The following is a 23,912-nucleotide window of genomic DNA, read 5'->3' as shown; positions in this document are numbered from 1 at the left end:
CATGGCTGAAAGACGTCACAATCCTGAAACGTTTATTCATCCATCCCAATCAATAAAGACATGGAAATTAGATTTTGACAGATTTGGGATGAATGTGGTCTGCGGATGAGACAATAGAAGATCTCCATGGTGCACATCTATGACTCCTTTGTTTGGTGCCTGGGCGTCACATGTGGCAACAGCTGAGGCAGCCTGCACTCATATCACCATGAATTTGGTGGGGGAGGGGAGGCCAATCAAACCCCTTCGAAAACCCACTGATGGGAATTTGAAAACCCAGCGATGGGATTTGAAGGCAGTGCTCCTTCAGGGCTCGCAATTACCAGTCGTTACTGCAATTGAGGTTTTATTGAGGAAAACATATAAAGCCTCCAGTACAATATATACCAGGTGGGAAATGTGATTTATGGATGAAATGGAAACACGCTGTATGAAAAAGCTGTTAATGCAATCAACAATAACTTAACATCAAAACCATCTAATCTGATTTTGAGTTTTATTTCAAATCTTTTGAGGTGGTGTATGATAATTATATATAAAAGCTCAACCATATCTCAAAATACTTCTGGACCTAATCGTCTGTTAATGTCTCTCATGTAAAATTGTAAAAGGACAAGTAATTGATTCGATAATTTAATCACGTTACCAGACAAGACATAAAAGTTAACTTTTATATAACAGTAACATTTTTGTTATTTCACAGTCTTTCTCCAAGTTCAGAGGTTCTAGTAGCAAATCTCGGCTCCAGCCTTCCTACTTTGAAAGGTTGCTTGCACACTGAGTCTTACCTGCCGTCGCTTTAAATAATCCAGTGCTATCTGTACATTTTGGAGCCTGTGGAAGCGCATTCTTCCTCTCTCCCGAGGCTGCGAACAAGAGGACAAAAATGATCAAGTTGAGTTCAACATCAATAGTCCAAAAAAAAGAAATAACAAAGGTTTAGTAGCATGTAAGATACAGGGTGTGCGTCCGCTATCTTACTCACTAATCCATTTCGGTCACAGTAAAGGATAATAAAATGTTCTAATAATTCCACCTTTAACATCATGCTCTGAATGTGTAAACGATCTGGTACTTTTATTCATTAAAGGTATGCTTTTCTCCAAGCCACTGTTCAATTTCTTGCACTAATGCTCACTGACGTTCAGGTCCCCATCCACACGGCAAAAAAGGAATGAAATGGAAAATGGAAAATGCAATCAAGCTAAGATGAGGCAGCAGCGAAACCACATTGCGCTGCATTCAGACTCTCTAAAAACAGCAGCATTTGAAATCATTCGCTTGCGAAGCCATCATTTGAAGCGAGATGCAAAAATAGCTGAAAGCAGAAAATGAAATATCACATGACGTTAGGGCAAGATGTGTTTTAATTTTAGTCAAATGGCCTTTACACATATAAATGCAATTTTAGCATGAAAGTGTATCATCAATTTATTTTAAAACCTTGCATCGATAAATGGGAGAATTACACTCAATCTCTTAATCCAACTCCTAATTACGATGATGTTGGGATGTAATGTAAAACGTAAATAAAAACAGAACACAATAATTGCTCATATGGTGGGATCGTTTCTACACTTGTGCTAAGTGGCCACACCACACTGTCATGTTAGTTGGTTATGAGGGCGTGGGAATGGGCAGTCCACACGTACCCCCTTGTCATCATCCAGCACGCCGCCATGCCGCTCAACTGCGCATGCTTCTGTCCCACTCACCAACCGCAATGTCTTCAGGACATCGCGCTCCCTCGGCTTATCAGGCCAAAAGGCAACACATGGGAGAAGGAGGACGAAGGGGGAGGAAGACAGACACAGCGGCCAAATCAAAGGAAGTCAGACAATGGACAGAAAAACAACCAAAGAGCAGAGAAGACGAGGGGATAAAGAGGGAAACAGCAAACTAGATAGCTGAAGAATGAAAGTTAGTCACAGTGGAAGTAACTAATAGGGCAATGTACATGGGATTTGATGCCGTTTGCAGTTAAGGACGTGATGACATGATGATTACGGATGGAATGTAAAGTACTGCATGAAGGTTTTAGGTCACCATTAGATTTGTTGTTTCAGTGAAGATGACATAACAGTACACATACTCGGAATTATGACAACAGTACAGTTTTACTTTGGGCTGCCTCTCTGCCATTTATCATTCACGATGTACACATTTCATACTGCTGAAACGACAAATAAACACCACTGAAACATGAGACTACAACCATAAAATATATTTGTTTTAGTTACAAATTTGACCTACCCTCAGAGTTCACAATTTGTTTTTGTTTTTTACAAATATGATATATAGTATTATAATACATATAACAGTATAATGGTAATAAACTGACAATGACTAAATGTCATTCAAATCACTTCTTTCTTTTATATTTACTGTGACATTATTGATGACATTAAATTGTGTAAAAAGGGGGAAGCAAAAAAGTAATTAAAACAAACACGCCGGTGGTGGCCTAAGACCTTGGCATAATAATGTGTCAATATTCTATTGATATGGTAAGAGTGGAAAGAAACATGCAGCAATAGCACTACAGCTACTTCATTAAATTCCTACGCTTCAAATTTTTTACCCCCAATCCATTTCATTCCTGCCCATCTATTGGAAAGAATTAGTGACAACTTGGCTCTCTTTTGATGGAGAATATTGACTTTTAAGAAGTTAAAATAAGATGTGAGCATAACACTAATGTGTTTAATACAACTATTCATTATTGAAGCGCAAAAACAGCCCAATCAATTATAACAGCCAGCAGAAGGACAGTTAAAGTGCTGCTCTGCCATACTGATGGTGAAATGTAATAAGCAACTAGTTATTCTTATTTCATGCTCTCAATTTTAACACTCTTTAGAATTAGTGAGTAAATAAAGCTGCTAAGCAACTTTAATAATGATTTTCATTACTCCTTGGCTATGAAGTACATAATTGTGAAGTCCTTTAAGCAAACATGGAAAAACGTATCCCACTTGAAAGCTTTCCCTTGATGAGTTATGTAACTGTTTAAATGAGACAAATTCCATCAAGTAAAAAGAATCACTTTTGGCTATTTGGGGGAAGAAAAAAGGAATGCATCCTGGTAACATACAGTAAAAACAATGCAACAGCCCAAAAAATACACTCCTATAAAATTTACAAGAACATAAAAAAATCAGAGACAGATATTTGTTTTCAATAAGGCACATTACTGATGTTACATGTTGATCAAGGAAAGCACTTTTTAATTCTGCAGCATCGTAAAACATTACGAGTCACTCTGTTCGTGACATTATTTTGACTTTCCCAAAATAGGAATCGAATAATATAAATATATCGTAAAAAAAAAAAAAACTCAACATCAAAACAATCATATGAAAATATCATGTCAAGCGATTACAATAATAGAGACAAAATTGAATGGATAGCAACTTACCAGTTTGTCTCCAGACAAGACCTCGAGCAGCGAGATCAAGTTATGTCCATCTCTCAAGTCTTCATACAGGTCATTTATATGCTTCCGTACCTGAGAGAACAAGTCAAAGAGGCTGCAATAAACAACAGAACATTTGGGGCATTTTCCTTCCTGGCTTCCCATAATATTTGGGAAGCACTGGCGGAGCTAGAAGGGGGGCCGTGGGGGCACCACTCCCCAAATATGGTATAATGAATGTTTATCTGCATTTTCAGAAGAATTTTGGGGGTTTGTATTTTGTTGTTGATTTCCAGACCCCCTAAGATATATCCTTAGCTACCTACGTATATGCCAGAGGAAAAATACTCCTCGCTCCACCAGTGTTGGGAAGTGGAATTTAACCATTCATTAATCAACACCAGTAACTCTAGATTTGTTAACCATGTACAATTAAAGCATTATCAACAGCTATGCACTTGAGCCAGACCACTTGACAACTTCCGGGCCTTTCTCCTTTCAGGAGACTGTCCTTCATGGCCCAAATGACAGGCCTCTACAATCAGCCTCCTGCTGACCTGCTTTCACACAGGGCTTTCAACACTGTAATCCCACATACCAGCCACAGCTGTAGAGCCAAAATAGACCTGCAAATGTTATTGGGTCAACCAAGTGGATTCCCAACTATTACTCAGCATTTATGATTTGTCAGGCATGGGAGTTAGTTCTAAAATACTGACTGACTCTCAGAGTTGGATTTTTTTTAACAGGGAACACCCATGACTGGTGGACAGACAATTTGCAGGATCTTTTGGAACGATATTGATGGTATAACATGATGTGTCTAGGCTGGTCAATCATATCAAAGGCTAATATGCCTGTATTATCTTTTTTGTTTTTCTTTTTAAGAATGATCAAGATGCTTTCCAATTAGCACCTTTTACAAGCCAGTGAACCATCAAAAATAATTTATATGGTGAAAGTATCATGCTTTATTATCATCTGCTTTAATAAATGAGATGAGGCATGCCAGCGCGTGTCTGTCTGCTGTAATGTTTTGTCAAATTCCACACACGCATGAAACATCACAGTAAGCAACTCCAAACAAAAGACACCCTGGATGACTTCTTGTGCCAAGATTTCATAACATCTGTGTATTCATCTTGTGCATGTCAGAGCCCATTAGAATGTGTTGTAGTAGTTATTGAAGACAGACATTTCAACATAATGGAAAATTAGTCTCCAAATTATTATCTTATATTAGCTACTTACCTTCATCAAATGTTGGTTTATCCATTTTGTGAATGTCTTCTTTTGCACTCTGTCCCTTTCATCTGAAGAAGAGAAAAAAACATCTTTATTTTTTGTACACCAGAGACGATCGGGCAACAACACTTTCGTCCCTCAGCCTTGCTGTTCTTTTTAAGCCTTATGTCAGCTTATTGCCATATGTACTATTACAGCTCTAATGCATGTTTTTTTTTTTTTTTTTGCTGAATCACTTCACATTAAGATGCTAATAACAGCAGATTCAGCTCCACCCGCACAGGATACATTCAGCAACATATGGATGGATGGGAAAATTGCAAAATCACATTGTGGCTGCATTCTAAAAAAAAATCCTACTACACATTCTGCTGCCATCTGTTTCACAGTTGTACAAAAAAGACAGCATCCAATATTAGTAACGCTACTAGTGAATGAAAAGTGAAAGAAAAAAAGGGAAAAATTGCATCACTCTCCATGCTGACCTCATAGTTCCCATCCCCATAGCAATATGATTCCGAGCAGTGACACACATATTGCATGTAAGTCAGGGAAACAAAAGTAATGTTTGCTTTCAAAGAAATTAAGTCTATTCAAAAGTATTATAAATAAAGTCGAACTCAAACACAAGTCAGGCCAAAAACCACATTCTCCATTAATTTCGCTGGCTCCAATCAAAACCTCTCTAAATTACACCCAGTGACTGCCAAAAAGATCACACCCTATGACGATTACTCAAAAGAGTCAACCTCAAAAAACAACTTATTTATCCCTTTGTACATTGCAAAACTGTGAGTCATCACCTGATCACAAGTCAACACGTTAAACTCATAATAAGCAAACAATTAGAATCGTGGTTATATTAGTAACTATTACACAAACGGAGAAAAATACTGACCCATGCAACACATTAGAGTTACCAGGTGAGTCCTGAGTTCCCTGTCGGTTTCAAGCAGGTACTTCATCGTCTCTACCAGCTCCGGAGGGCTATCAAGGGGAACTTGCTTCTTCACGTACAAAGATGCCATTTGGATAAGCGACTGAGGAAACAGCCTCGATTTCTTTCTGCCTGCCTTCCTACTAACCAGCCTCTGCATCACAAACGAGTTCTGTCAGGTTTTCCACAGCGAGCGACTCACTATTTGAGGCTGAGTTTAGTGTTTATCCAGCAGTAAAGCTTAAAGCATTTTGGGTGGAAGAGAAGAAAAGTCCAGTGTATTCCAGGGTGGTTCCAAGTAAGTGAGACAGGCACAGAAGATCCTGATGGAACAATGTAGCATGATTGGCTCACTTGATGAATGAGATCTTATCTGAGACACCTTGGCCAATACAGATGTGCTCATAATCATCTCCGTTGTGCAAATGCCGTGACTCATAAAAGTGTTAATATGAAGCAGGAATGGAGCAATAAACATTAATTATGGAAAATCCCACTTTTAAGTAATGGATTAATTTTGCTTTTTTATAATGTGGAGGGAAACTAAGGACTCTAAATTGTCCATATGTGAGATTGTTTGTCTACGTATACAGTATGTGCCCTGCATTAACTGTGTCTATATAGTTCCGAAATGTATTTTCTAAACTCTAAATAGTTTACCAGAAATGTTCCCTTTTTTTTTTTTTTGAGATGCAACATAAATATCTTCAAGAGTGTGGGAGTGAAACTTTAGAATGTATTGATTGTTTTGTTCATTATCATTCAACATCATTACACTGGGCGGTCTTGACTGAGCATCATCTGAAACATCACTGTATGAGGGTTGGCATTCAAAGCAGATGAATATTCAAAATACTAAAAATACATAGTTTGTTTTTATGATGAGGCACCCACCTATGACTAGACTCTGCAGATTCTATCATTTAGTTAATCTAAAAATAATCAATGAAAAGGCTTCTGGGAGTTGGAAAGTGGGCTGATGACAATTCTTTGTATGATGGCTTCGACATGGGTGACATGTTGAAATGTGAGCTCAGAACAAATAATCATATCACTCAAACAGAAAAGGAAAACAATGAGCATCCAAAGGTAATTAAAGTACTTTGCCTTGACTTATGATGTAATTATGCAGACAGTGCTGCTGCCAGTGTGAATCCACAGCAGGATGACACCATGTTACACCTCTTCCCCACAAGGACTTTGATCATCTTATGAATAAATCAATGCTATCGATCGGCAAGGAAAGCCTTCCAGGAAAAGCAGCGTCATTCTCATTCTACACTGGGAAAAAGTCAGCAACGGATGACTGGCTTTCACAAATCAAACGGTTCAACAAGACAATGTAATTGTTTCTGCATCATCCACTATCAGGCTACATCCATCACATTAGACAGTGTCAATAAAACAACAAAGCAGGACTTTAAGAGATTGATATAAGGGTGCCTTGAATCTTAAGAGAAAAAAAAAAACAATTTCAAGCAGTATAGAAAATGGATGGAGAATTGAATAAGTTGTTTATTTGTTGTGACTGTTTTCCATAACAATTCCCAAAAGAGGTTGTTTGGACACGTTAAAAGATAAGCACATGACTTCTGACCTTAGTTGGTTGATCTTTGACAAAACACACAGTAAAGGTCTAGTGGAGTTATACAATATTGAAGCAAAGTGAACATTATCCAGGAAAATAATAATGGATGGCTTCAAAGATCTATATTACGTAATATGACAGTAAGTTATATCCTCACTGTTGTGCGCTGTCACATGAATGAGTGGGTGCGCTTTGTCCCCGTCTACACCCGGTGGCCCCTCGCGTTAATGAGTGCACCAAAGCGAGCGCCTGGCTGAGACACTTATTTGTAGACCTCAGCAAAGCACATGTGCGTTGCTATAAATAACTACAACCCTAAACCATGATGCCCCTGAAAAGGCACACATCACACACACACAAACTTTCCTTTCCATTCATGCGGCCAACATGCTGAATTAGTTGTGGATTTTAAATCAGACTTTGGCACGTCTGCTGACCTTCAATAATCTTAATTAATATAAAGTCCTGTGCAAAATTCTTACTTTGTTGTTTTAATGATCTTTTTCACAGTAGTGATTTGGGCATAGTAGGGAAGCCACAGTAAGCAGGATTACACTAAATACATGAAACTAATTTCCACATGACATAGAAGAAGGTGGAAGTGCCCATTAAACATAGTCAAGTCTCTATGATATCAATGGAACAGTAAAACCCCAGAATTACAATTATAAGGGACACAGTCTGTCATCCTGCGTGAAATTGGAGCGAGCCGGATACCTGGCAAACAGATATACCAATCCAAATATGACAAATTGTCGTTGGTGCCTTTTCTCACTGTTGCCAGCAGTCAACTGACTGACACAGGATCACCTAACATCTAAAAGTGGGCAAGACCTTTGCTCAGTAATACATACAGCAAGACATGCAAGTTGTACTGTCTTTGCAAGTCATGACAGGACCAAGACAAAATGTATATTCTCATTGCACATTTTGGAAAGCTTAAGTATAGATTGCCAAATTTTCTGAAGGATGATTAGTCAACTCAAAACGCCTTCCTTGTCTGTTTCAATTTAAGGCATCTTGCCATCATTCTAATCTGTAAACAAAACCTATAAGCAAGATGGTGCATTTTTGTCATTCTTGTAGAGTGACAATAGCAGTCAGGTTCTTCTACAGGGAAAGAGCTTCACAAATATGTGACAGAAATACTTGAATGGCTGAAACATGTTTTGACCTTTCAAGGCAGACCTTAAATTGTGTCAGTAGTACATTTTTTAAATAACTAAAAAAAACGATTACATCACATTAACCGCCCCCCCCCCCAAGTGCCATTAAATTCTGAGTTAAAGATACTAATCCTTTGCCCAAACATATCTGAACAACAGTTTTAAAGATCAGAACAACAATCATTGCAACAAATCAATTTCCTGTTGCCGTTCCAAAATAAATTGTAAGCATGTGCACTGAACAGAGAAAGGTGGCGCTTGCCCGAGCGGAAGGCTGCCTTGGGTGCAGCGCGTGAGTCAGAGTCGGACTCGGAATAGATGATGTCATGTGAGACAAGTTGAACAGAGCAGTGGATTGGAGTCCGGTCCTGTTGCTTTTCTCATCATCACCATGACAGCATATAAATACAACACAAGCATGACACAACTGCATATGACCGCATTACTGGTATACTTTGCAATTAAAAATCAATTTAGCATTTAAAAGCACACATTAAAAGATTAAATTAAGGATTTCAAAGGAATGAAGATATAAAGGAGTAAATTCTATTTTGAGCTCAGTAAATCACACAGTCCATTTAAAATGAAACTAATGGGATGTCAGCACAGAAGGGTAAATAAAAGTCATGTCCTACATAACAGGGCTTGTTTACAAATAGACGTGAGATTATGTTATCAGACCAAACCATTGTGAAACATTACATAATATACTCTGAAACAAAATCTACAATAAAAGTGTTGAAATGTACGAAGCACCTTCTTGTTACGTGTGAACAAGTTGATTTAGAAGGTCACTGCTTATTTTGGTGGAGCGCTGAACCACTAACTGAATGCTTTTCCAGTGCTGGGATGGTAAACTGTTGAGCACGAGAGAGCACTTCCAAAGTATGTTTAAATGTCAAATAGTCAGTCAAAAGGAGTGTCAGCCGCCACCACCACAGTCAACTTGACACATGAACAAGTCTGTGGAACTTGTATGCTGCTCCCATACAAACAAAGTGTCTTTTGTGCGATAACAGACAATCTCCATGGAGAGGATGACGGGTGGGTCGCTCAGTGGGTCGTTCGAATGTGATGAGTGGGAAGTCGACATTGGTGCGAAAGGGGGTGAACAGGGCGACGCCCAGGAGGACACCCAAAAAAAGCGACAGTAAAATAATAAAATGTCAAAAACAATCAACCCGCTATCACTGTTGGACAAAACCACATGACCAGTTGAATGTAGATTAAGTCAATGGAAAAAGTTCTTGCCGATGCCCTGGGGGGGAGCAGCTGCATGGAAGACTGCTAGCCCACTGCATGTCCGCTCATCTTGCCAGTCACGCCTGGCAGAGGGGAAATTACAATGGCGTCACCTTTCTCAGTTGACAGATGGGAAGCTGAAAGAACTTTCCACTGGGGCCATACTTTATCAACTTTGTCCGGTCAGGAGAGACTGCTGCGGCAGGATGAAGGAGAAAAGACATGCTGCATGCCAGGAAGCGTCTGGCAGATAACACCAGCGGGCAAGTAGAATCCAGAACATGGATTCAATAAGATCTGAGCCGGCAGATTCAATCTGTGTGTTCCGGGTCACAAAATATCGCCAAGAACCCTCCTTGAGGTGTTGTGAAACATTGTTAAAGGAAGGGGGTGTGAGGATTTCAAGTGCCAACTTTGTTTGCATAAGATCAAACTTTTCTTATCATATGCATAGCCATAGAAATGTGTTTGGAGATAGTAAAACTGTCATTCAAACCCATTAAACTGTTCAGAGTTTGACTGGACCGTCAAATATTTATTGCATTGAAACTTTGGTAATTTCAAGACAGTCGACTGTTTGAGAGCTTGATAGCCTACCAAACAGGCTTTGCTAGAATAGTGTGATCCAACACAGCCCAGCACTCTACACACTTACTCCGGAAATGCTCTCTTTGTCATTCCACATCTGTATTGTCTATTGTAAAGCCACCAGTGAATTGCAGTGTGACAAAGAGTAGAGTTATGTTTGTCACCTCTCATACCTAATGAGGGAGACATTCTTGCAGGCGAGCACAAACAAATACATGCCCGTCTCCATGCGAGTTTGGCTATGCTATGCCACAGTTTAACCGTGACCTCATCTTTCACACATTTCAGATTGTTGAAGTGCAGGTATACATGAAAATAGACGTAAGTCTCCATGTAATTATAAACCTGACACTCCACAAAGTGACAGTAGCTCCTGTATGTGAAGTGGTCATTAAAAATGAACATTTAATCTGCAACCACTGTCTACCACTAAATTAGTTAGGGCGGTACAAAGAAATAAAATATGTTTCATAGTTGAGCCATCTGGCTGTTGGCTTGTTTTTGTGCTGGGGTTGTTGAGTTTGCTGTGGAAATTTGTTCTTTTTCTAGTTTTCCCATCACATGGGGAAAAGCTCGAGGCGTGAGGTCATCATAACAACAAGAATTAAAACCATGTCAAAAAGACAATAAGAGTCTGCCTTACTGAGTAACCGTTTGTTTATCATGACAGTTTTATATTGAGAATATCCAGTACAACAGGACACAATTGCCAAGCGATATGCATTATTTGGCAAGATATAGGCCCAATATATCCCCATCTATAAGCTTAGGTTACTCAGTGATAAGGTACCACAAAGCCAGGTTTACTTCTAGGTAGAATGTCTAGTTATCTTCAAAACCTAAGCATTACTATTGTGTCTTTGTGAAGGGTTGGATTGGATCTACTTAAATACTAACGTGTGCAGGTACAGCCAGTACCTGCATACATAGCAAACAAGCAAACTCCACGCAAAAAAAAGATCATAGCTGTGAACCCTGATCCTTACAACGCTATGAAAGATGTTCTATCCAGATAATGTAATGGGAAAGTAACATTTTGTGTAACCTAACAAAAAAGTGGATCTTCTAATACATTAAGAATGCAACAAATTTACTAGTCTCCAACTTTGGCATCTTTAAAATGTCTGCCTTCTCTCAGATAAATGGTGATAAATTCTTGCAAGGATCAAGTACGATGCTATCATGTCAATTAGCTGGAAGTCTACCAAGGAAAAATCTACCCCCGTACACTTCACACTTAACATTAACCACTATCCAAGTAGAAGAAGAAAAAGAGTATTATTGTGAAAGCTACATTTTAAACAAACAAAAAAACAAGTAAAGCATGCCTTACCCTTCTTGATAAAGTTCATCTATAAAGCAAAAGTCAGTGAGGTTACTGTAAATCCTGATGTTCAATTCTGAGTTCATGTATGTGATAGCAAAGAAGTCAGCTCTTCTTCTGGCTAATTATGCTATATCATATGATCACAATGGAGTCTAACCAGGGTGTTTAATACCACAGCTGACCCAGCTTGTGCTTAGAGCAACTGAGGGAATGAACTCATAAATGCATCTTTGTATCCTATCTGGTCTTGTTTTTTTTTTGCTATGCTTAGGTTGCATGTGCTTCGAGGAGACACTAGAGTTAAAAGCCCGGTTGTCAGGTTAAGTTTAGCTCCACCGGATCTCCACCATTTGACCTGGCCTGACAACTCATGTGCATGATTTTGTCTCAGTAATGTAGTCTGCTCATGTGCACCACATCCACAGCACCACATCCACTTCGATGCAGCATCTCCTCAAAGGAGGAAACGCCTAATCGTGCTACTTCATTGTCTCATCTGTCTCACTATAAGATCATCACATAGGTGGACCACCCTGAAAGGAAGATCTACTACTGCAGTATGCGGCTTTTTGCATGTATTATCTTTTCATCCAGAAGATATCTTCAGAACAAATCCCCTCACCTAAATGAATGAATAGCCACACTAAAACCACAGATCTCTTCTTTAGACCAAACCTTGCCAAAGTAATTCAGTAAAAGGTATTAAATGTAGAGATCAACAACACAACATTTCACAGCATTTTGCCATTGATTATACAACCATTTTGCCTAATATGGCTATGATTTAAAAAAAAAGACCTGAGTAACTAAAGAAGCTCATACTTGAAGAAACTGTCATTTTTGTCACTGCATAAATAACTTGTTTCTGTTTCTATTCAGTGTTTGTGGGTGTGCGCCTGAATATATTTTAGTTGTGCACCAAACAGAAGCATCACTTTCAATACAATTAAAGCAAAGTAAGTACAAATATATATTTTACAAAGCACAGCTCCACTGACAGTAATTAGATTTATACATTTATCGACAGAAATACAAATAAAATTACTGGGACACCGGACAGTGGCAGTAATGATATCTGTTGTTGGTGTATCAGTGTCACATAATGCAATATATTATTACAACATCAATATGATGCCCAACATCATCCGACAAATTATAATCACAGAAAAAGATTGTTAGGTGTGCCTCCTTGTCAATATACAAACTACACACTATAGATTTTTTATTCTAACACTACCTCCACACAGCATCTAAACAATCCTCGTCCATCATATTACCGGATTGTCAAATTAATATCATATATGATGCCTATGATATCACACATGAAACATTTATACCTTTCCACAGCACAAGAGGGGAGCAGCAGAACCAGACAGAGAAAAAAAAAAGGGGGGGGGGGGTCTGGCTGCTTGGGAGGGTGGGTCATGCTGGCATTTATTGAGCTGTCAAACAGCAACCGGTCTACATTTTAAACCTTCACCACAACCGGCCAACACTGAGTCAACGTACCTTTGTATTTTTCCAAAACGTCCTCATAAGCCTGGAGGTATTCCTTTTCGTCCGAGAGAACATAGCCCTGCGCGGCGTGCTGAGCCATAACACGGCCTCCACACACTGGACGCTCAACAGTGGCGGACAGGGACACAGCATGTGTGTGTGCACGCGCGCGCGCGTCAGTAATTTTTGTGCGTGTCCAAAGCTTGTGTGTATGTGGTGGCTCCTCAAGAGTGATCAGTGCTGTTGTTGCGCCGGAGGAAACGCCCTACATCCCTCCCTTGCGTGCAGTTCGTCCAATAAGACCAACTTCCTGCCCGGACTTGACTGGATTGATAGGAAACAAGCGGGCGGACCTGCGCACGCTGTTAAAGTGACGCTCCTTGCATGTGCTCATCCTGGATGAGTTTCAATCTTGTTTTATTGTTCAAACTGATGAAAAAGTAGGAATTGTTGGCAACTAAAGTAGACACGCGGCCTCGGTAATCATCCTTTGGACCAATTTTACAAGAATGACGCATTCATTTTTTTGCAGCGTCCAATAGAGGCGCTCAGTCGCAGAGCCGGTTTGAAACCTACCAAACGTGCAGGATTTTATTTTCCGAAATTCTGATGGGATTGTTACTTTTATCAGTTAACTAACAAATGATAGACTGGCCGAGCCTAGACTATAGACTAGACTATAATATAAATAGATGTAGATAAAAGGTATAAATTGTGTGAATATAGGTTTGATATCTAGATTTACTTCCCTGGCTGTTTCCTAAGAAGATGGAAGTAGAAAAATCGGAGCTAACACGCCCCACACCAACAAATGACTGGACAGCGTCATGTTAATTTACCTAATAATCGTGCCTTAATTCATACTGACGTGTGTACCAACTGCCATCCTTCATTAATAATTTTACAAAGATATTTGAACAATTCTATTGGGGAGCCATAATTGGAAGAGTTTTGTGCAAAATGCAAAGCATTTGAGAGCCCAGACTTCAACCCAAATTGAATACTATTTGCATGAATTATTGCAAAACAGCTTCATTAATCCATCTTCTGTATCTATCCAGCCATCCATCTATCCAACAAAATGCACAACCAGCTTCCTAATCCAAAATTCCACCACACATGCCACAACCCCTCGCAAAGATCAGGGTGTGTCCGACAAAAAAAAAAAAAAAAAAAAGCTCATCAAGATGTCACAATAAAGCCATGTGTGCGTCTGCTGTACTTGCACCCTCCCCATCAGTCACTCCGAAAACAACATAAGGAGCGCTCACCTGCGATTCTGAGCACCGCTCTCTCAGCCGGATCCAGCACGGAGCCTCCTTGAATTTTCCTCTTAGACCTTTCATGTTTGGGCAGGTTCCATGGCAAAGTGTCGCCAGGTGCCGGCGATGTCGACCCCGATTTGACGATATAATCTTCCTCTTCGGATAAATCGGCAGAGGAAGACATGGAGCAGTGGAGGGAAGGGTTCCCCGAGCAGGAGCTCTGAGACAAAAGGAGATAATAATTAAACAAATCCGAATATTGAATCAGCCACTGTGAAATGAAAGGACAGTTGTGGAGGGAAAAAATGGTTTTAAATTCGTCAGGCAATTGGGGTCAATTTGCGTAAAGTAAAACCATTTTCACAACAAAAGACCGCTAATTAACGGTAACATGCGGTCAACAGTGTATAGCTCCCCCGCCAGGTCAACATCAAGACTTACCACGCTATACATCATACGAAGCACCCCGCAAAAACGATCCTATTTTGCGCGTTATCTTCTTCCACCCTTCACATTTCGTGCGTCCACGCAGTGCCACGCCCTTGTGGGGATACTCCGGGCGGGTCGCGAATTGAGCGCATTTGGCGAATGATGCGAGGTGATGTCAGAGCACCAGAAGGAGCCGAAGGGATGGGAGTGATGGCGAGTCGTGTGCTGTCGAGGCAGGCAGGCAGGCAGGCAGGCTGTTCTGAGATGGGAGGGCAGGCGAGTGCCTGTGTTTCCCAGCGTCATGCGCGCCAGCCAGAGAAGAGGCTGCAGCCAACAGCGACCCACAAAGGTGTTGGCAGGATATAGACACACTACCAGCCAGGACAAGAGCACCAGCGGGCTCCCGCTGACTTACTTTAATGTATACAACATAAGGTGACACTATTGAGGGGGATTTGGACGCAGTTAGAAAGCTTGGATGAATGTGTGCCAACCAAGCAGGTCCTATATAGGCCAAAAAGAATATTTGCTTGCCTCTGAAAATGTTTTGAACAGAGCCCAATAAACAGGGCTGCTAAGTCTGACTGGAATACATGAAGGAATTCTAATTTAAGAAATCGACTGGAAAAACTGTTCTGAGGTCGGTCAAACTGTTAATAATAGAAATCCTTTCATGTTTTTCCATGTTTCATCACGGTAAAATGTGACAAGTTGCATTTTGTCATCTTTTTCTGCGTGCTTATATTCCTCTCACAAAAGATAAGATACTGATGATGAAATGTTAAGCACTATGGAGAAAAGTGTGTACCCTGAGTCAGCATTAATGATTCTCTGTTTTATGTAAGAAGCAATCTGGACAGGGATAAGAATAGCTGACAGATTAGAGACCATCCCATGTTTTTTTTTTAATTCAAGGCTTATCCACTGTTTTACAAGAGAGCCACCAGTCATAGCTCCATAATAATACCTTAAACTCTCCGATAAGATGATGCATCTAGAAAAGTCAAATACAATTTAAATACAGAAAGATTCGCATTTTTAAAAAGCATTTTTAAAAAGATGTGTGTGAACATTGGCAGCATGTTGCTACCCACAGCGTGCAGGGGGGGGGGGGGGGGGGAATTGGATCACAATAGAACCTTTGAAATTGTTCGAAGCACCCTCAAGAACAGACACATTGAGATGTGACCCTGCGCTCACCAATGTTCTTCTGGATCAATGAACACAGAAGATTGGACACAACTGTCACAACTGCAAAAGCAGCAGACAACTCTAATTTATTTCATTTTAAATGGAGTATTGTTTCATTAATGCATAGCCAGGTGACCCAATACCTTTGCCAATAGTAGTGTGGATTTTGAGTTGACTCTAATGGAAAACAAATGTCTTAGGTCATCTTGATAGCTTTCATATGCTATCCGCATTATTGCAGCACGACTAATGGAGGAGGCAGGAAGCTGCACAGCCACGGCGATCGATGAGATCATTTTTCACATCCCACTGGATCGAAACCATGTAATTTCTATCACTTGCTGGTGACATTACTTATAGCAAGAGAATGCCTGCATAGTTTATATACTGTGCAAAACACTACATGATATTTCCGTGTGTGTTGTATAATATGTCATGTTAAAAATGCTTTTAAATTGTTTGTATTGATCTCATTTTTGTATAACAAAAATCTTCAAAAGGGGTTTATAGACTTGTAATTTTTTACTTTGACCATTCACCTAAAGAAAGTACCTACAGTTTTGCGTGTCGGGGTGACTTGCACAGACTGATAGAACTCTGGCAGGACTCGCTTCTTCACTTTCCTTTTCCTGAGAATCGATGAGGAATCCGGTTCATTGTCCGGGACCTCCACCAAATTGGACTTTTCGTCTGTCACCCGAGCATGTGAGCTTCTCCTCGAGTGGCGTGGACTGTGTCTGAAGCCCTGGGAAACAATAGCAGACATTTAATTATAATAACACTTGGGTTGCTTTAGCAATGATGTGTTTGTTCTACTTATAGTGGAAGAAAAGGGAAATTCCAAAGACCACTCAAAAAGTCCAAAAACCACTCAGTTTGAAAGGCACAAAAACTCTCTCCAGGTTATACAAACACATTTGCTTGAAGGCTCAGCAGTCGTTTCATTATTTAATAGGAAGTCAGGATCAGGAATCTGTGATAAAGCTGAATTCAGTTCAATTGAATTGTAATGGAGTTATTTTTGTATTTCTTTTTGTATCATTATCCTTCAATATTTTAGAAACATTTTGGTGATTCAAATAATAAACCAAGCATGAATGTGAGAAGCAACTGTACGATTACAAATGTTTCACAAATTTTGAGGGTTCATGGTTTATTTTGAAAACAAAGTCCCGTAACCGGAAGCATAGACATCGAGGACAAGCTTGACTAAAAACCACAAAAACATTGTACAGTTATTGTACAATGACGTGCTTAACATTTCTCACTGAGAACAAATATCAAATATTACTCTTTATATTGTTGCAAAAACACTTTACGAGTGTTAAACCTGCTGAAAATGAAATTGCCAAATCACCCACATTATTGATGACATATGCGCACTGCGCACTTAGTAGTCCATAAATAGCAATGCGGTCTTTCGTAAAGTAAAACCAAATGTTTTAGCCATAACGGGTGTCATATTTTCAGGAGTAATTGTGAAATTATCAGGGGGTTATTTTTGCCTTAAGTTAAAAAAATGTAATAATTATCTTCATAAATGATGGTGTTGACGATCATGACGAAAATGACGTAGCAAACTGATAATGACAAAAGTTCATCCCTACCTCTGATCGAAAATGATGCGTTCGGAGGCCCACTACGGAATAGATAAAACAAGTTAGCCTTGGATTAAACGCAAGAAGCATCGTACATAGGCAAATAAACACGTCTCATGGGCAAGGACCATTCCTAACAGCATCTTTGCATGCATGTAAGGCTCAGTGGGTGCTCGGCACCTACAAATAAATTATTTGGTTGAATGGAACAGACGTGGCATGGCATGAGTCATGAGGACATGAACAATTCTCCCACACTCACCGCGGCACTTGGAGCGCCCTGACAGCACTGATTTGATGGGCTGCTTCCCGCCAGCGACACTACGTTGCCAGCTGCAAAAAAACACGATAGTGGCAATGGTCCCGAGTAAAAGCAACAGCAACAGCAGCGCGCACTGTAGACTGAGCGGCCTGAGGAGAACCAGAAACACGGCAGCGATCATCATCAAGCTGAGATGAGGCAGCCGAGAGCCGCTCGACTCACACCTCCTCCCTCGCTCCCTCCTCCTCTACCTTCTCTCCCTCCTCCTCTTCCCCCTCCTCCTCTCCCTCCTCCTCTCCCTCCTCCTCCACCTATCGCTCCTCCGATTCCTCCTCCTCCTCCTCTTCGGCCTCCTGTTCCTCCAACAACTCCTCCACCTCTTCCCCCTCCGCCACCTCCTTTACCTCCCCCAAGCCCAAGGAGGAGATAGGCACGGGGGCCTCGCTCACTGGGCCACTCGTGAAGCGCAAAAGAGATCCACAGCCCAGGCTATCGTGATACCGTTACGTTGTGAGTGAGTCAGCAGCAAGTCTCATTTATTTCTGACAAGGTGCAGGGAAAGACTCGGAACATTGCATCCAAGCCCTTGCGGAAGCTGCTGCAGAGATGCCCGAAAAGGATCAAGCTTTTGGATTTCTCTATGGCAGGGAGTGCTTAATATAACCTACGTTGACATGCTTTCTACGAGCTCTATTGCACGTGTAAGTGCATTCTTTCTATGCTTTTAAACTCAAGGGTTTGCCCAGGATGAAGGTAATATGCACACACTTTCAGGATCAAGCAAACACCCCCATGCCAGTCTGATGCAATAAGGATTATGTAATTTTGGAGCTCGGGGTGAGGGGAAACATGTTTATCATGATGCTTTTTTAAAGCTGTTTATTAGCTGTATCTAAAGTTGCATGCCATCATGGTCAATGCTTAGAGGAATCCATGTGACACACCACAAGCTCAGTTGTCCAAATTGACCTGCATACAAAATGCTGATCCAAAAATGTGTACATATATGCATTAATTCATCCCGCCACACGGGTGCGCTCTGTGACTAATACAGCTGCTGCAAGCTGATGATATTCATGATCTCTAAATTAGGGACCTTAATTCCATCGTGTGCACAATTAAAAAAATAATAATAATAATTTTGAATGAAATATATCCGCGATACATGTCTTAATAACAGTATCGACAACGGCATGGTTTTGGTAACCAAACTAACTCAAACACCGCCCGCATGGGACACGCTGTATTATAAATGAGTGCTACCGCTTAAATGACGTTTCTAGCGGAGTTCGGCATGCCTAACGTGTAGCTAAGACCGTACGGTGGGATAGCAAATATTAGTCAACTGCGGAGTGCACGCATAAAGGTAACGTTTTGTTTGATGATTCACGTCACAACGCACAGAAGCAAACTTAAGTTTCGGATTGTTAAAGTGAGATCTCAGCTCCACATTTTTAGCAACCCCATTAGTTTGCGTCGTCAAAAAGACTATTCTCTGTGCTAGTTGTAAAACTTCATAGTGGCATCAAGAGATAAGCGATAGAGATAATCTAAGAAATGTGATTTGCTTGCACGATAAAATTCGGAAATCAAATGTGCCTCTTTTGGGCGCTTTTTAGTCTTCTTCGGCTATTTATTAACTAGTGTTTATTCTCGCATTAACTGGGTGCGCCCTCTAGCGGGATTTACTATTTAAAAGAAGAACTACAAAAATAAAATCCCATGGTGCAGTATCCATGAAGTCGTTGACCGTATTTTGTTTCCACCGGCCAAAGCGATTGTACCATTTTTGTCCTGCATTCTCCGGCGCTCGTTGACTATTTTGGAAGCTCTTGCATCGTATACCTGAAACTGATCTGTACAAAAGGGGTTTTAAAATAAGCTAGAACGACAGCAGTAGGTAACTTATTGCTGAATCCCTTGGTAGTGTTGTAAACAAACAATAACGAATCCCTCCCTGTATTCCCTTCAGTACAATCAATAGTTGGGAGGTTTACATGCTAATGCTAATTTAGTCAGCACATTTGAAGTCCTTGGTGATTGTTGTGCTAGAACTGCAAGTTCCAGGTTCCTCTTAAAGTGTCGTTTTTTCCACAGATTCATGTCTTCTCCAAATACACAGGATGATGAGGAAGATGTGGAGTTTGTATCTGTAAGTCACACAGTTTACCCGTCTAAAACTTTGAACCATAAAACTCTGAAGCTGTATTTCATAGATGTTTTTATTATTTCTATGTCAGGAGTAATTTAATATGTATTTGTATTCATTCAGCATCTCGGGTAATGGTTTGAGATTTTCTACTTTGTACCCACAGGAAGGCCAGCTCAGCCCAGTGGAGTGTGTTGATCTGAGTGATAGTGACGATGAACGCTCTTCATCCTCATCAAGTATGGTAAGAGGTTAAAGTAAATTCTTGTTCTGTCCAGCGGTTAAAAAAATTATTACAATTAATTACAAGATTAAGTAATCTCATCTGATAAAGATCCCACAAATAAAGGTTTGAACTCTTCAACATTACAAAATTGTAGTGGATGACGAATCAGCTGAAGAGGTTTGAAATTCACTTTTCTACTCGTGAAGGTTTCTTCATAAATGGGCGGAAAAAAAAAAAAAGGCCAAGCACGTCAGCAAACATTGGTATTCAAAAATGCAATACCAAAACAGTTTAATTAATTACAAAGCTGACTCGTACAGCAATTCAAAATTGAGGGATCTCAAAATTAATTAATTTTGTTTTCATATATAAACAAATGTCAGTTCTTTTGTTACTGTTTTATTCAGGAGAAAGAAAAACAAAGACAGCCGGATCATGCAGTTCCCGGTAGTTCCACGAAAGAAGCTAATCTGGAGGCAAAGCGCCAAGTGGCACTTTGGCTAAAGCTGTCAGGTATTTCCTGCATCTGAATAATAAAAAAGAACATTTCTTCACTGCACACTATGAAGTAAACAGCATTCTCATTAATTAGACCTGCACAGTTTACACAGATTTGTGTGGCCATACTTTTCAATTGATTTACCTTATGATGAGATCTGCCTCCTTTTTTTGTAGATGTCCAAACTGAAAAGGTCAATTCTGGTTCTAAAAGACGACGGAGAGCTGCTCACCCCACGAAACCCTCGACTAAATACTTATGTCCTGTTATTAACTGCTGTCGTGTTTATGATAATGCACTTCTCCTTGGAGGGCATCTGAAAAGGTTGATTTTATTTTCTAGTTGTCTATTTCTTTGGGAAAATGTGAATATTTTGGTTGAAGCTTTCCATATTTTTATTTTCATATATTTCTGTTTTACTTGTGTAGGTTTGACCACTCACCTTGTGATCCAACCATCACTCTCAAGGAAAGTTCCACTAAGGTGTTCGCCTGTGTGGCCTGTTGTCGTCATTTTCAGACCCAAGAAGATTGGCAGGCACATCTTGAATTTAAGGTTTGTCCACTTTAGTAACTCATCAAATCCTCCCATGTTGTGCTCTGTTAATGAAATTTCATTTCTTAGGCGTCCTCTTCTCATCCCGAGGGTCACTCCATGTCTCAGCGCTGCGTGTCCATTATGTGCTATGCCTGTCCTACCTGCTACCTGTTCTTCAACAAACGGGAAGATTGTTTTCATCACATGTCAGAAAAAAAACACTTCACAGAGTCCCTCAAAATGAGTGGTGAGACTTTTTCATATGCATCTATAATATGATCTGCCTTGAAAATAATTAAATATAGTGTATAATGTGCCAATTGAGCTGTTAAATGATTGCATTTATAAGGTGTCGTTTTCTTTTTCAACTTTTATTCCTTAGACTCCCAAAGAGAAGTGGTACCGGTTCCATTTCCACATCGCGCCATGAATCGCCTCATTGCCTTGTGCAGGGACACCCCATTCACTGTCCAATGCACTTTTTGTCATAAAGTGCTGACTTCGCATCAGGAAATTACAGCTCACTTTAAGTATGTTTCTGAAATGTATTTATTTTTATATGAATATGACACTTGTTGAAAATGTTTTTCTATTCTGTTCGTTTTCTAGTGTCAAGTGCATAAATGGCACCGCAGTGGCCAAGGCCGATGCGACAGTGGTGCAGTTAGTGAAACAACTGCAAGTGCGAGGCCAGTGCTCTCGCTGTTGTTCAATGTTTTTGAGCCAAACAGAAGTGGAACGTCACAAAGAAGACACCCGACATGAGGTGGAGATCAACGGGACCATGGAGCAAGCGCTTCTTCAATTTGACAAGTTTCATGAGAAGCAAGTTATCTACTGGTTTAAATACGAGGAGAATCCCACCTCTGGAATACTAATTCATAAAAGCGGCACCACGAAGAATGAGTGTGAGCAGGTACCCACTAAACGGAACAAATTAGCTTCCTCGACCGCATGGTTCTGCGAGTGCGGTATGAAGTTTTTGGACGAAACCTCAGCCAGTAATCACCTCTTAGCCGTGAACCAAATCTTCTACCAATGCGGCGTGTGCGATAAACGCATGGGAGAATCTTGCATGGCCCGCTTGCACATGTGCCGCATTCATGGGGGCGCACATCTAGAGAACTTCTTCATCTACTGCTGCAAGTGCAAAGTGAAAATTCCTCGCCCAGCAGATGTCCTGCCACACGTGTCTGACGCACACACTGGGCACACGTTCTGCACTGAACGGGATGTGCCTGAGGATGCCCAGCCGTCGACCAGTAACAGTGCTAAAATGGACTTGTGCACTACCTCCGAGTCCATACCAGAGGTGGCGGCGGCTACCTCTTCCCGAGCGCTGCCTACGTGGATGTGCCGGATGTGCGAGGACGTGTTTGACTCGGAGGCCGCAGTTCGCAAACACTGCGGCGACCTGAGCAGCCACAAATTCCAGAAGTTTGTGTGCGGCCATTGTCCGCAGAAGTTCTTCAAGGCATCCACCGTGAAGCGACATTGCGCCAACGAGCACGACGGGCAGATGAAGAGCGCCTACTTCTGCGGCCTCTGCAACAGCAAGCAGTTTGAGTCCGAAGGAGAGTTCCTGCGCCACTATGAAAGCCTGCACAGTAACGACTTCTACTGTATAGGCAACGACGAGATTGTTCAGCCCGCTGGGAGTAGCACACCTCTGGAACCATGTCCCTGCATGAACTCTGAGAAGAGCAGAGATGGACTGAATGTCACCTACACCCGCTGCATGAAGACACTGGCCTCTGAAGGGCTCTGTCAGTACATGTGTGGTCCTTGCGCACTTCGCGTGCACTCCTATGTTCAGATCAAGACTCATGTCAACACCATCCATCCTGCATTGAACTTGGACAAAACCTTTGAAGTAGAATGCCAAACTTGCAGGCAATGCTTTGGGGATGTTCCGGAGTTCCATAATCACTATCATTCCCAGCACTGTGCGTTGGCGCCATGCGTGAGCTCAAGGACGTACAGGAAAGATGCCACAAAACCACCAACACTGAAAAATGTTGAGGTCAAAGCACAGCTAAATGGTATGCGACTTCTTTGTTTACATTTTTACATAATACAAATTAACAAGAAGCATACAACCAAGGGAGGATAAGAACATGGATGGGAGATACTATGGTTGAATTTATTGTATTGTTTTTCACCACAGATACATCTGATGTAAAAGTGAAACACGAAATGGCTTTGAGCGCAGAAGATCAAGAGTCGGCAGGTACATAATTGAGACCACGGATGAGATCCACACAGTATGTTAAAACATGTTTGTCACTAACACTAAGGCTGCCTGCTTTTAAATTATTTTACAGAGTTACAAGAGGCTCTTCAAAGAAGCCTGCTGGACTTCTGAGGAGACGACGCATTGTTCATTAATCAGAGGGTTTTGCACGAGGAACAACATAACGTTACTCAGTTATGATTTGTTGTTTCAGAGAGAGCAGCTTGATGTTTAAAAGAATGCTTGAACTTTTAAAGGCATAACACACACTGATCCACACTTTTGCTTGTATGTTTTGTTTTTGAAAAAAAAACTTGTGTTCTGTTTTTTTTTTTAAAGAAAAACATTTAAATTAGTTTTGAAATTTATGTTAAGTATAGTTTCACTTAGAATCAGAGAAACATAATTTGTAATGCGGTGTGCCTCTTCAAATAAATTTCTGATGTTCTTGCAGACTTTTCCTGACTTTTTTTGTAAAGTTTCTTTCTTGCAGATATTTGACAGATGGTTTTGTGTTA

General features: G+C 40.6%; 2 protein-coding genes across 25 annotated transcripts in view; one reads left to right on the top strand and one right to left on the bottom strand.

The window, feature by feature from the left end:
* The window catches only part of dst (dystonin), a 77,703-nt gene extending 59,714 nt beyond the window's left edge, over positions 1–17,989 (bottom strand). For 9 of the 20 annotated variants that reach the window (XM_049736130.2, XM_049736133.2, XM_049736136.2 and 6 more), the window contains exons 1-8: positions 17,751–17,988; positions 17,498–17,529; positions 16,447–16,635; positions 14,277–14,490; positions 4,667–4,728; positions 3,419–3,508; positions 1,716–1,751; positions 789–866 (exon numbers count right to left, since the gene is read on the bottom strand). In XM_049736130.2, the coding sequence (XP_049592087.1) occupies positions 789–866; positions 1,716–1,751; positions 3,419–3,508; positions 4,667–4,728; positions 14,277–14,490; positions 16,447–16,635; positions 17,498–17,529; positions 17,751–17,934 (885 nt within the window). In that variant the 5' untranslated portion in view covers positions 17,935–17,988. Of the gene's footprint in view, positions 1–788; positions 867–1,715; positions 1,752–3,418; positions 3,509–4,666; positions 4,729–5,558; positions 5,917–13,017; positions 13,251–14,276; positions 14,491–14,711; positions 14,884–16,446; positions 16,636–17,497; positions 17,530–17,750 lie in introns of those variants that run through there. The other 11 variants (XM_049736146.1, XM_049736151.1, XM_049736152.1 and 8 more) reach the window with 7 other exon arrangements.
* A 260-nt stretch (positions 17,990–18,249) lies between these two features.
* znf451 (zinc finger protein 451) lies at positions 18,250–23,849 on the top strand. 5 transcript variants are annotated; one of them, XM_049736184.2, is made up of 11 exons: positions 18,250–18,451; positions 19,848–19,902; positions 20,066–20,143; positions 20,533–20,638; positions 20,801–20,948; positions 21,053–21,179; positions 21,249–21,408; positions 21,544–21,691; positions 21,771–23,203; positions 23,329–23,391; positions 23,486–23,849. In XM_049736184.2, the coding sequence occupies exons 2-11, from the start codon at positions 19,852–19,854 to the stop codon at positions 23,524–23,526; spliced, it is 2,355 nt and encodes a 784-aa protein (XP_049592141.1). In that variant the 5' UTR covers positions 18,250–18,451; positions 19,848–19,851; the 3' UTR covers positions 23,527–23,849. The 5 variants fall into 5 exon arrangements, with proteins under 5 accessions (XP_049592141.1, XP_049592143.1, XP_049592138.1 ...); XM_049736186.2 differs by having other exon boundaries at positions 18,250–18,503; XM_049736181.2 differs by lacking the exon at positions 18,250–18,451 and adding an exon at positions 18,543–19,116.
* Positions 23,850–23,912: the final 63 nt, after the last annotated feature.

Source organism: Syngnathus scovelli, chromosome 12, assembly GCF_024217435.2.
Source record: "Syngnathus scovelli strain Florida chromosome 12, RoL_Ssco_1.2, whole genome shotgun sequence".
Classification (NCBI taxonomy): Eukaryota; Metazoa; Chordata; class Actinopteri; order Syngnathiformes; family Syngnathidae; genus Syngnathus; species Syngnathus scovelli.
Note: the sequence above shows the minus strand (reverse complement) of the source record. Positions and strands in the feature narration are given on the sequence as shown.

Coding starts and splice junctions, on each gene's coding strand:
- znf451 (XM_049736184.2), top strand. CDS start 19,852: ATGTCTTCTCCAAATACACAGGATGATGAGGAAGATGTGGAGTTTGTA. Junction 19,903..20,065: donor AAGATGTGGAGTTTGTATCT/GTAAGTCACACA, acceptor TTGTACCCACAG/GAAGGCCAGCTCAGCCCAGT. Junction 20,639..20,800: donor ACTTTGGCTAAAGCTGTCAG/GTATTTCCTGCA, acceptor CTTTTTTTGTAG/ATGTCCAAACTGAAAAGGTC.